The 12,794-nt window shown below is 45.9% G+C and overlaps 1 protein-coding gene and 1 pseudogene across 1 annotated transcript in view; one reads left to right on the top strand and one right to left on the bottom strand.

The window, feature by feature from the left end:
• The window catches only part of LOC145417306 (uncharacterized), a 564,754-nt gene extending 559,779 nt beyond the window's left edge, over positions 1-4,975 (bottom strand). Inside the window, exons 1-2 of the mRNA XM_080285979.1 lie at positions 4,494-4,975; positions 2,890-3,023 (exon numbers count right to left, since the gene is read on the bottom strand). Of these exons, the coding sequence (XP_080142105.1) occupies positions 2,890-3,023; positions 4,494-4,964 (605 nt within the window). The 5' untranslated portion in view covers positions 4,965-4,975. The remainder of the gene's footprint in view (positions 1-2,889; positions 3,024-4,493) is intronic.
• A 2,784-nt stretch (positions 4,976-7,759) lies between these two features.
• On the top strand, positions 7,760-10,806 carry LOC145417498 (uncharacterized; annotated as a pseudogene).
• The last annotated feature ends 1,988 nt before the right edge of the window (positions 10,807-12,794 follow it).

The following is a 12,794-nucleotide window of genomic DNA, read 5'->3' as shown; positions in this document are numbered from 1 at the left end:
ATCTTGTAAGAAGGTATTTCGGGATGAGTATGGAGGTTTCGGGGCATTTCGCAGTCACAACAAACACAAGACAATTCGCCTTCATTAATGAAGATAGCTATGGGTGACGCTAGAATATAATTCAAAGGCGACTACAGCGAGGGAGAAACAAGTTAATTATTGACTAAAGGTGCAACTAATAAATAATATCCAGAACCTACGCTACTGAATATAGACTTTGCTGGATCCCCCTGAAATATAGTTATTAAAGTATTGATTAATTAATAATAAGTATATTTATAAAAGTATTGATTAGTATATTTATAGAATGGCGGGGAATCGTCCAGGGTGCGAATTGTTCTGAAGGGGAATCGTCCATGTTTTGACGGGGAATTGTCTGACGGCGAATTGTCTCGCAATCAGTATGGACATGGACTGTGTGATGGGCAGCATGGTGGACACAAGTGCAAGATTCAATTGTTAATAGAGTATTCGCGGAATTGACTTTTCGCGGGGGTTACAAGAACATAACTACCGCGAAATATGCGGGATTACTGTACTCTCTTTTCCTAAAATGTATGTTGCATACAATCATGTTCATCAACTTCTCAAATTCGAGTATCCTTTCCTCTTCCACATTCCTCATACCATAAGTGCATCTTCCATGTACCCCTTTATATCCTAAAGCAGCCTCACCAACAAGGGCATTCAAGTCCAGTCCAAAAACTGCAATATCATCATCCCCCATACCACTTACCACACCTACCAAGTCATCCCGGAATCTGTCTTTTTCTATATCAAGCCAGCCTTTGAGCATATGCCAATATAAATGAAATCATAAGTTTACCATACAATACTTTCACTGCTATAATCTCTTCATTCAGTCTCATTACATTCATGACACATTCCACTCATTTTTCCTTAACCAGCACACCTATGCAACCCTATCAATCTACACTTCCCTGCAAATATAGTTTATACCTACAGTCCCTCCCAGCAATCAGACTGGCAGATTCTCCCCTAAATCTGAATTCTTGCACACAACCAACTTCCACCCACCTCCTACTCAATGTCTCTGCCACTTTCTCCACTCTATCCTTCAAACTACCCACATTCCATGATGCTACTCTGAACTCCTTGGGTGATTTATTTTCCTCAGGCTTGTTTTTATTGCTTTTCTCATTTTGTCATAAGTCTGTAAAATACAGGACAAGAAAGCTACAGGCCCTGCCCACCCACACAATCCTAAGTCTAGGCAAGGAAGCTCGGAGCCCATCTTCAGTGACCAATGGTTGTGGCAGTGGCCTCAGGGCACCCTGCCAGGACAACTATGAGGAACCTTCCAGGTGCACCATGGCACTAACTACCCCGTGTTTACTGACAGCGCAGCCTCCTGGGTCACTACTCCCAGGCTCAGGCCCCTCTCTACTGGGCAGATGCAACAGCCTGGGAACCACAATGCCCCGTACTCCCTGGCACAGATCCGAGTTCCCATCCCATCCTGATCTCCAAAATTACACTGGCAGAGCCCGTGCCATGCCTCCCCTCAGGTCCGCCACTAGGTAGCAAGGGCAGTTTTTTGGCCGCATGCCTTTGATGGCATCAACACCTAAGATACTGTAGGGTACCTTGTGTGGTATGTACAGTGCATGTAGGGTAGTGCATGAGCCAGTGAGAGAAAAGTGTTTGGAAAAGTATGCTGGCCTACTCTCCATGTTAGTGTCACACTGAAAAGGTCAGCAAAGGGAGATGGTCAGGATATCCTGATGGCTAGTGAAACAGGAGCCCAGATCTTCCTATCACCCGCATTCCTAACCTCCCCGGGAGTACCGTCCAGATTACTTGGTGCTACAGCCTACTCTCGATCATAAATCAGGTTGTTATTGGTCTTCGCTGCATCAGTCAGTTGCCTTGTTCGTGCCGCTCTACTTTCCACTTCCTTTGCACATTTATCTCTCTCTTCTACTACTGCACCAAAGCACCAGGGTGCAATGTGAAAGGAAGTAAATGTACAAAGTAAGCAGAAAGTAGAGCAACACAGGGAAGGAAATTTGCTGGTGGTATCAGGGTCTTGATGTGAAACAGAGGTCTGGGTGTCATGGAAGAGAGAGGATTGCATGAGCATTACTGCCAAAATTGACATAAGGGTGAGACTTAGGTGAGGCAAGAAAATCAAAAGTCAAGAGCAAAGCAGTGGAAATGGAGTTATTCAGTTGTGTATGTGTGTGTGAGTGCTGTGGAAAATGGACAGGATAAGAAATAATGACTATTATGAGATGTGAAGTAAGGGAGTCTGTGGACACTAGAGAGAAGAAAAATAAAAAATAAAATAAAAGGATGTGTCTAGATGGCATGGTCACACAGATAGAATGTGTAAATGGGGTGGTGAAAAGGGTGTATCTGACTAAGTCTGAATGTGGTAGGTTGGCAAAGCAAGAAGATAGATAGACACAGCAAGTGAGTGTGCACAAAAGCGAGGGATGAAGGTAAGCCTAAGGAGCTATGTATAGATATGGTAAGTGAGTGTGCACAAAAACAAGGGATGGAGAAAGGTAAGGCTAAGGAGCTATCAATTGGTTGGAAGAAATATGCATGGAAAAGTGTATGACAGGTTTGGAATCCCTCTATTATCCCAAGATGGGATGGCTGTTGGACTGACTCTAGTTACTGTAATAGGTAAGGTGAAGTGCACAAGAGCAGAAAGTTATGCCTGTAAGGTGGAGCCTGGATTCCACTGACACAAATGGTGGGTGTATGGCCCATTCAACTGGGAATGTTAACAATTAGGTCTCTTAACCAGGCTTCTTTTCTTGCCCTCTGAATGCTGTATCATCCAATCTTTGGGTAAGAAAAATGTGTCATAATAATTATGGCAATGATGATAATATGGTAGCTAACATCAGAACTTACTCATTTCCCAAGGATGGGAAGGTGACAGGGAGGGTCCATGCTGTAATGTTGTATGTCTGCTGGGCAACGATGAATGAAGGGTGGCTGGCTGGGTGTGGGTAGTGGAGGTTCACTTCTAGACGTATTGGCCATTTCTGTGATTGACAATCAGCATACTATACTTCATGCTAACTTCATGCAACTTAAATCCACTGCCTACTTTCATCATAAATAATGTCACATAAATGATAGGTGGGGGTGTTCACCATCCACTCACTCAATGTAGTGCTGCTTTGGGGATCTGCCCTTCCCTCCCTGCCTTTCTCTTCTGTCTTTCTTTCCTTCATTCTTTCCTCTTCCTTCAGCCTACAGGGGAATTTACACTCCCTCTTCTGTTTTTCTTTCCTTTATTCTTTCCTCTTCCTTCTACCTATGGGTGACTCTACACTGAATGACACGCCATGCAGGGATAAGTGAGGCTGGTCACTCTCATATTAAATGCCAGGACCTCCAGGCTCCTATGCTCCTCAAAAGGTGACACAGGACTGGATGAAGGATGGATGGATGGATGAAATGAGTTAGAAGTGACAGTGATGATCAAGGCTGGTGCATTTAGCTAGACAGCAATAACAAAAGGACAAATATACACAAGGGCATACTGTATATCCATTACTGAGTGTTGTTCAGTATAGTCACTCCTCATTTTTTGTGGTTTCAACTTTGCCAGGTTTGGTTATTCACAGATAAGTAAACCATACACTAACGTACATTTGGGGACAATATGACAAAATGTTATCAAATAATGTGAAAATGCACTTCAAACAAGTACAGTTGACCCTCCAGATATGCAAGATCACCATGTATAGAATCTTCTTGCATTGTAAAAAAAAAAAAAAAAAAAAAAAAAAAAAAAAAGTGCTACCAAGGACTTTCTCTCTCTCTCTCTCTCTCTCTTTGAAAATTTATTGTCTTACAGGTATGTATCATTACCTCTATACTGTATTCTATGCCCAGAGGTAATCTATCTATAGAGTCTAGCTGGGGTCACAGAATATTTTTGGTAAACTTGTAATCTCTAATATTAAGTATTTTGCCATTTTTTGTTTTATCTACTTAAACCCTCTTTAATGTCACTGTCTTAAGGCTGCTTTACTTCTACACAGTAGGCTATGCTCTTAGGAAGAATATGTTTAGTCTAATTGGGATCACAAAGGGTCTTTAGTAGACAAGTTCGGTCAGGCCGGAGGATTAGTTAATACATCAGATTTTTATATTGGGATATGGACCTCTGCATGCATGGACTACTCTTATGCAGTACCCTAAGTTTACACTTTTGCCATATACGGTATCTGGAGAGTGTACTGTAGATTCCAATGTCTGTTTATATTTTGAGATATGACAAAGAGTTTTCAGATGATCACATATTGTAGTCAAATTATGACTTTGGGGGCTCTTGTGCTGGTAGATAGGCCTTCATTACTCATGGGTGTGTCTGTTCACTAAAACCCATAAAAAACGAGGGATGACAACATATAATCATCTACAAGATATACTGTTTCCAATACCAAACAAAACAAGAAGCATCACCATTAGGAAAGAAATATAATGCCAAACATAACAATTACCTTATTGGGTTGATAAGTGCAACTGAAGTTGCAAGATGATGACTGTCGGATAGTCACATTGTAGATACTGCTGTAGTAACTACAAGCACGTAGAGGGATGGAGGCGCCATTCCAACAAAGATCTGAATTATTATGCATCTTCCCATGTTTTCTGAGTTCTAGTGACAATGTTGTGGATTCTTGACTGGGTCCTGGGGCACCAACTGCTTCCTCTTCACTGGTTAAATCATTGGGTAATGGTGATTTCTCTCTTGGTGCATCAGGTAAACTTTCAGACAAATCTTGAATATCATGCTGTGGCAGCATACTTGACCTAACTGAGTCTTGAGGCCAAAAGGGAGTAGTGGGTGGCCCTGAGATCGTGATTCTAGATGTTGGTGAGGTATGGTGGAGGGATGTTGCTGGAAGTGCCCACAGTGTCAACATCACCACCATCAATGCGAAGAACTGACTCTGCATCGCCATGATCATCACTCAAGGAAGCAGCTAGTCACTGCAAAAATGAGTACACATTGTAAGTTACAAGCATGACAAGTGTATTCATTTTTTCAAATGAACACTTTCTTCACCTCATGTACAAAATGATCTCAGAAGTGATCTTAATTTTATAGCACAAATCACCCTCATCATGGTCACTTTATGACTGACTGCTTATTCAATTGCACTTACACAGTTATGATCAATTCATGATGGTACAACTCTAAAGTATGTTACTTTATCCCAAGCTCAAATCAAGGGACAAATTGGCACTGAAATAATCTGAACTTTTATAGTCACATCATGTTGTGCTTAACAATATCATATGGTATATGATGATCAGCATTTGAATTTGTTAAGCAATTATTACCTTCAGTGGGTCAGTAATATATAAAATAAATTAATACAGAGCTACTTACTAAATCTCTCAAAGGAACTCTCTCCATATTATATTCTATCTCTCACTTAGTCTCAAATTCTCTCTCTTTCATAGTATCTCACAGTCAACTTCTTGCACTTTCACTTCCTCACTTTTACACCATCTAAGTCAGTAAAATATCCACATTATAAAGTTTTGTACTGTTGTTTGCAGATGATACCGTGTTGTTGAGTGAAGACGAAGGGGAGCTGCAAGGCTTGGTGGATGAGTTTGAGAGAGTGTGTAAGAAACAGAATCTAAAGGTGAATGTAGGGAAGAGTAAAGTGATGGTCTTTGAGAGAGGTGAAGTCAGTGAATGTACAGCGAGGTTGGATGGTGAGGAATTGGAAAATGTGAGTACGTTTAAGTACTTGGGTAGTGTGATGAGTAAGGATGGAGGTTTGGAGGGTGAAGTGCTTGGAAGGGTACAGCAGGGAAGAAAGGTTGCTGGTTCTTTGAAAGCAGTGATAAGAAACAGGGAAGTAAGCATGGAAGTGAAAAAGTTACTACATGACACTATTGTGATACCAACTCTAACGTACGGAAGTGAAGCTTGGACGTTGTTGGAAGGACACAAGTCAAGAGTGAGAGCCGTGGAAATGAGTTATTTAAGAGGAGCTTGTGGAGTCACATGGAGAGACAGGCTGACAAATGAGGATATAAAGGAGCGTTGTGGTGTTGATGTGGATGTGATAGGAAGCGTTATGAGGAACACACTGAGGTGGTTTGGCCATGTGGAGAGGATGGAGGGTCAAAGACTGACGAAGAGAGTGTATGTGAGTGAGGTGGAGGGGGAAAGAGGGAGGGGGAGGCCGAGGATGAGATGGAGAGATGGGGTGGAGAGGTATATGAGAGATGGGGGTGTGAGTTGGGAGCAGGGGAGTGAAATGGCGGGGGACAGGGCGACTTGGAGGCGATTTGTTTGTGGCCACCCCAAACGGGATTGAGGCGTCTGGCAATAGATAGATAGATAGATAAAGTTTTGAATGGAATGACAATATGTCAGTCTTTCTGGAGACTTCAGGAGGCAATCTGAACTAAATTTCTTTTGCATGGTAATATATGTATATACGAGTATACATCATCCACTTCTTTATAACACTATCTGCAGCATAAGGACCCAGGATAGTCAGTGGACACACTTAAAGCAAGAGTGACCACTTACTCACACCAAAGTTGTACTATGTGCGCAATCAACCACAACCACTCCTGAAATGTAAATCTCCATGGGCAATATCTGGTTGGAATACCCTAATTCCCTTGACAACCAGGCATCCATTTGGTTACTGTATATGGTTAGCACCATTGTACTAAATGCTTCCTGGACTACAGGACACCATTTGGCTTGTCATTCAGTGCACAGACATCTACCATTAGCATTACCAGGACTTAATATGACCAAATGGCAGGCACCTCCACTTGAAGTTTTTTACACGTGCGAGTGCTCTTAGGAAAGTGTATTTCCATTACGGTTGGCACAATTAAAATGAAACAATTTTAATCAAGCAATTTTAATTGATTATTGTCGGAGGAAAAAATCATTGATTATAACAATATAATAGTATTTTAAATATAATTTAAAAATGTATCTATCTGTCTATTTATTGCCAGATGCCACAATCCCATAAGGGGTGGCCATTTGACTTTGAGTTATTTGTTTTACGGGGAGGGGCACTAACCCTCCACCAACCCACTTGTTGGCACGTAGGAAGCGTGTATGGTTTGGTTATATGGTTACCACCCAGTGCTGTAAATGGTTTCTTGGCTTACAGGAAACAATATTAAAATATATTTTATAATATTTTCTGTACCCTCTAACACTATTATAAAAAAATAAAAACATTACCGACAAATAAACAAAGTGATAACATAGTGGAGCAGTTTGGGATTTATTCCTGCCTGTTCAGACATAATTAGTACTGGACCTGCTCTAGAGCTTATCATTCAGTGAAGAACCTGGAGTATCAGCTTGGTAAAATAATTTACTAGGTGAATTTACTTCTTGTCAAACTTTAGGTTCATGTTTGACTCTGATGAAGTTATTTTGTGCTCAGCCTGCATTATTCATCACTTTTACTGCACTAAATTAGGTGTATTTAACTGGCTGCCATAGCTTTAGCTACTTCTTGTCAAACTTTATGTTCATGTATGACTCTGATAAAGTTATTTTGTGCTCAGCCTGCATTATTCATCATTTTTACCCCACTAAACTAGTTGTATATAATTGGTTACCATAGCTTTAGCTACTGTACGATATGTTGGGCAGTGCCTGCCGCCGCCGCGGTGTCTTGTGTATCTGGGATCAGTTGGGGAATAAACAGCATACAGTCAACGGCCTTTCTCTAGGATCCCACATGGCACAGTGAATAGGATGGCTTCCCGGCCCCGCCTCGGTATTGCTGCTACATCCAGGGCTGCTTGCACACCTGGTGCAACGCCCAGGGCCACTCCCTGTCGACATGCCCTTGTGCAGCAGGCCCAGCAGGTGCAGCAGATGTTGGTGGCCCAGCAGAGCGCCATCGCCTTCCCGCAGGGGGGCCTCGCCCATCGGAGGCCATCCTTGAGAGTCCCTGCTGCTGCTATGCCGGAGAAGTGCGAGGCTGAAATGTCATCTGCTGCATTTCGCTCTTGGAGACACTCTGTTGAGTGCTGGATCCAGTTGAACAGGTGGGCTGCCTCGGAGGCTGTGCTGTACATTCGCCTATGCTGCACACCGGCCCTACAACACGCCCTGGATGCCAAGTTCAAGCCCTCTCGACAGCCACAGCCCTGGATTCTATTGAAAATTTAGTGCTACAGGGAACCAATCAAGCAGTGAACTGGTGTAAGTTTTTCAGCAAACACCAAGCAGCCTGGGAGTTAGTGAGTGAGTTTTTCCTACAGTGTTCTCAAAGTGCTGCCGACTGCAAGTTTCAGTGTCCACAGTGCCAGTTTGACCTGTCAGAGTATATGCTATTGCACAGTGGGTTATATAATCCCGTTATGAAGCGAGAGGTGTTCCAGTTATGTGATTCATTTAGCAGTATGGAGGAGTTGCGTAAGTTTTGTGCTGCATTTGAGTCCGCCACAAGGGAGGCCGAGTTTGGCAGGAGTTTTGGGTGGGAAGATGCGGTGGCCAAGCCTGACACTCTGCTGCCAGACATATCCCAGGAGGCTGTGGCGGCTGCTTCCCACCGCTCCCCCATCCCTATGGGAAAAACCTGTGGTAACTGTGGTGGCTCCCACCCCGAAGGGAGGTCCCACTGCCCTGCCAAGTCAGTTATGTGTCATAATTGTGGAAAACAGGGACATTTTAAGAGAGTGTGTAGAAGTGAAAGAAAAGCTGTGGCTGCTGGTTCCAAGCCCGTAGCGGCAGTAACCCAGACCTCAGGGGCAGCGCTCGTGGCCGGTATAGCCTCACAAGGCCACTCCATGCTTAGTGTTTCAGTCTCATGCGATAGTGGGGGGAGGGCATGTACAGTGATGGCCATGGCCAATACCGGGGCCCAGGTGTGTGTTGCTGGCAGGGGGCTCCTTGGCTCTCTCTCTTTATGGCCTGCGGAACTACAGCGTCGGGCCGGCCTGAGGGATGTCGCCAACATGCCCCTAAGCCTGCTGGGCTCTGCTGTGTGTACGATCTCCCACGGGGGCCTATAGTACACCCAGGAAATGTGTTTCGTCGATTCGGCAAGACACCTGTTCATATCGTTGACCATGTGCATTGACTTTGGACTGGTGCCCCAGGGCTTCCCGTTGCACGCTCAGATGGTGGCGGGTGCCTCCCAGGTGCCACCCGCTTACCAGCCTCACCCAGTGGGGGCACTGCCAAAGAGACCTAACACCATGCCCCTGCCACCGTTGGAGGAGAACGTCCAGCACCCGGAGGAATGGCTTCTCTGCCATTTCTCGTTGTCTACGTTCAACACAGACCAGTGTCCACTTCCTGTCATGGCGGGTGACCCGCACCGCATCCACCTACTACCTGATGCCATTCCCTTTGCATGCCACACCCCTGCTCCTGTGCCTTGCCACTGGGAGGCAGAGGTAAAGAGGCAGCTGGACGAAGACGTGCATATGGGAGTTATAGAGCCAGTCCATGCCAGGGAAGCTACCGCATGGTGCGCAAGGATGGTCGTGGTGGCCAAGAAGTCTGGCCAGCCGCGGCACACTGTGGATTATCAGAAGCTGAATGCTACTTGGCTCCTGGAGACACAACACACGCCCACGCCCTTCGACATGGTGTTGGGAATCCCATGCCAGTCCTTCAAGACGGTCGCTGACGCCCACTGGGGTTTCCATCAGGTGGAATTGGAAGAAGCCAGCTGCAAGCTCACCACCTTTATTACACCTTGGGGGTGCTATAAGTACCGGAGGATCCCCATGGGCCACTGCGCGACTCCTGACGCGTGCACTAAAAGGTTAGACAACGCTCTGGTGGACATTCAATGGAAGTTAAAGTGTGTGGACGACACCCTGCAATACGACGACAGCGTGGAGGGTGCGTTCTGGCACACCTACAAGTTCCTGGAGGTGTGTGCCAGGAAGGGTGTCACACTGAAACCAGAGAAGTTTAAGTTCTGCCATTGGGAGGTTGAGTTTGTGGGGTTCCACGTAGGGTGGGACACCTACAAGCCCAAAGACGAGTGACTGTCAGCGGTTCGAGACTTCGGTATGCAAGCACAACCATCCCTGACTGACATCCGTTCCTGGTTTGGGTTCATTAACCAGCTGGCACCATTCTTGGCCACAGCACCCATCATGGAACCCTTCCGTGATCTGTTGAAGAGACCCCAGGGCAAAAGGATCTTCTGGGACGAGCTCCTACAGAGGAAGTTCCAGCAAGCTAGGGAGACGATCTGTCAGCTGGCCAAGGACAGGTTAGCATTCTACGACAAGGCCAGGCCCACGGTCGCCATAACAGACAACAGCAAGGAAGGCATCGGCTTCATGATTTTTCAACAATACTGTGGGTGTGTGTCGGCGAAAGCCCCCTTCTGCTACAAGAGCGGGTGGCGCTTCACATTCTGCGGCAACCGCCACCTGTCGGCGGCAGAGTCAGGCTACGCCCCAGTGGAGGGTGAGGCTCTGGCGGTGGTGTGGTGCCTGCAGATGGTGCGACTCTTCCTGCTGGGATGTCCTAACTTGGTGCTTGTCACTGACCACCGTACCCTGGTGAAGCTTCTAGGGGATAGGGCGCTAAAGGATATCGTCAACCCGAGACTATAATTCATCCTAAAAGAGAAGACATTACAGTTCAGGTTTACAGTCAGGTACCTCCCTAGGAAGCTTAACTGGGCAGCAGATTTTCTGTCTTGCTACCCCGCCCTTCACACCAAACCCGATGGCGCAGATGAGGCTCTGACCACGGACCTGGGGGTGGCTACTGCAGCAGCTACCGTGGCCACCCTCGCCGATGACGACTGCATCATTCTACTGTAGATGAAGCATCGGTCACACGAGCTGCCGCTGACGACCCAGTGTACCAGCTGTTAGTGGCTAAGGTCCTGGCAGGGGACTGGCACCCACAGAGGTTGCAAGAGGTTGCCTGCCTTCACCAGTTCTACAGAGTCAGGGACAGGCTGTCAGTGTCACAAGGGCTGGTGACATACACGTTCGATCAAGGATCCGTCCGGTTGGTGATCCCCAAGCCTCTCCATCAGCAAGTAACCACCCACCTCCACTCAGGCCACCAAGGGTTCGACTCGGTGCTACGCAGGGCTCGCCAGACGGTCTACTGGCCTGGCATGGAGGGGGACCTCCAGCAGCTGAGGGACTCATGCTCAGCCTGCAACGCCCACGCCCCTCGATGCAGACAAGTTGTCACACGCCCTCCTTCAGTACTTGAACACACCCTTGCAAGGCGTTGATAGGTACCTGGCACAACTCGCCACTGGCCGCCAGCTTCGAGATGGCGTCCCTACAGTTCGACAAAACTACTAGGTAGACAGGCACTGGTGGCAGGCCCTTCGCAAGAGAGAGGTGACCATGGCCCAGTTCAGTGACGAGATGGTGGAGTGCCAGGGGCCAGCTAGGGCTCTCAGGCCTCTCGCCCCAGGTACCCGGGTATGGGTACAGAATCAAATGACCAATGTCTGGGACTGGTGTGGGGTGGTTGTGGAGACACTGCCCCACCGCCAGTACACTGTCAGACTGGATGGCAGTGGCCGTCTTTCGCTACGCAACAGACAGTACCTACGGGTGGTGCGTGGGAGCATTTAGGAGGCTAGCCCAGCACCCACTCAGGCAGTAACCACCACATCCGCACCACCCACACCCAGCCCACCACCACAGCCCCAGCAGCCATCCCCACATCGCCCTCAGAGAGCACCACATCGACCCCAGTGGCTATCTATGTGTAACCCTAATTCCTGCTTAACCTCTCCCTACCTTACTTTACCTGTGTTGCCCCCTATAAGTGAAGGAAGAGTTTTGTCTAAGCTGGATATATTTTATTGACAATGTGTGCTTACACTCATCTATTACAGCCAGAAATCCCCTGTTTTGTTACACCAGATGTCTTCCATGGATTGCCAATTTAATTACAATGCCTACCCCCACATTTAACGGAAAGGGTTGAATTCAATTTATTTCGTTAATGCAATATGTCAATGCCATATTACTAACTAGGGAGGGATGTACGATATGTTGGGCAGTGCCCACCGCCGCCGCGGTGTCTTGTGTATCTAGGATCAGTTGGGTAATAAACAGCATACCGTCAACGGCATTTCTCTAGCATCCCACAGCTACTAATGCATCATTTCATCATAAATACTTGTTGGTAACTCCTCCCAAAGCTATATCCAGTGAGGATGTCATTTGAATAAATTTAATGGAGAGAATCAACACACTTTGTCATCCTCTGCATTCACAGATATCTATGAAGACATTTGCAGGCTCTGCATTAGTTACAATTATTACCTCACAGTATTAAGAGTATGTAAGCAATAGCTATGAACTTTGCTAATGGTTTTGCAGTAGCTCAAATATCTAGTTGGCAACTTGGGCTTGTGCCTATTAGCCCAACCAGAACATACATGTTGCATTTTGTAAGTGGTTGACCCAGACCAGTTGTGTGAGCAAGCACATGCTGGTACTGCACTACTTTGTTGTTTGAATCATGTCTGCAGCTGGCAGAAAAAAAAGACCTGACAAGGATTCCTTTGAAAGAATTTTGAAGGGAAAGGGTTATCGTGCTAAATGCAAGAGCTGCAAAAAGGAAATACAAAGGGTTCTTGACAGAATGAAAAAGCATTTGGAGGTCTGCAATGTGTATCTCACTTTTTCAGAAACAGGTAATTATAATGCTTATTATATGCACTGATATTAATTATACAATCCTACTGTATTTTTACGTTATTCCAGTTTCAAATACCAGTGTATTGTTACATATTCTCATTCCTGTCATTCTACCATGATTACTGTATGAT

Source organism: Coenobita brevimanus, chromosome 110 (assembly GCF_032717465.1).
Source record: "Coenobita brevimanus isolate Jiangsu-jjx chromosome 110, ASM3271746v2, whole genome shotgun sequence".
Taxonomy (NCBI): Eukaryota; Metazoa; Arthropoda; class Malacostraca; order Decapoda; family Coenobitidae; genus Coenobita; species Coenobita brevimanus.
This window is presented reverse-complemented; position numbering and strand designations above follow the sequence as displayed.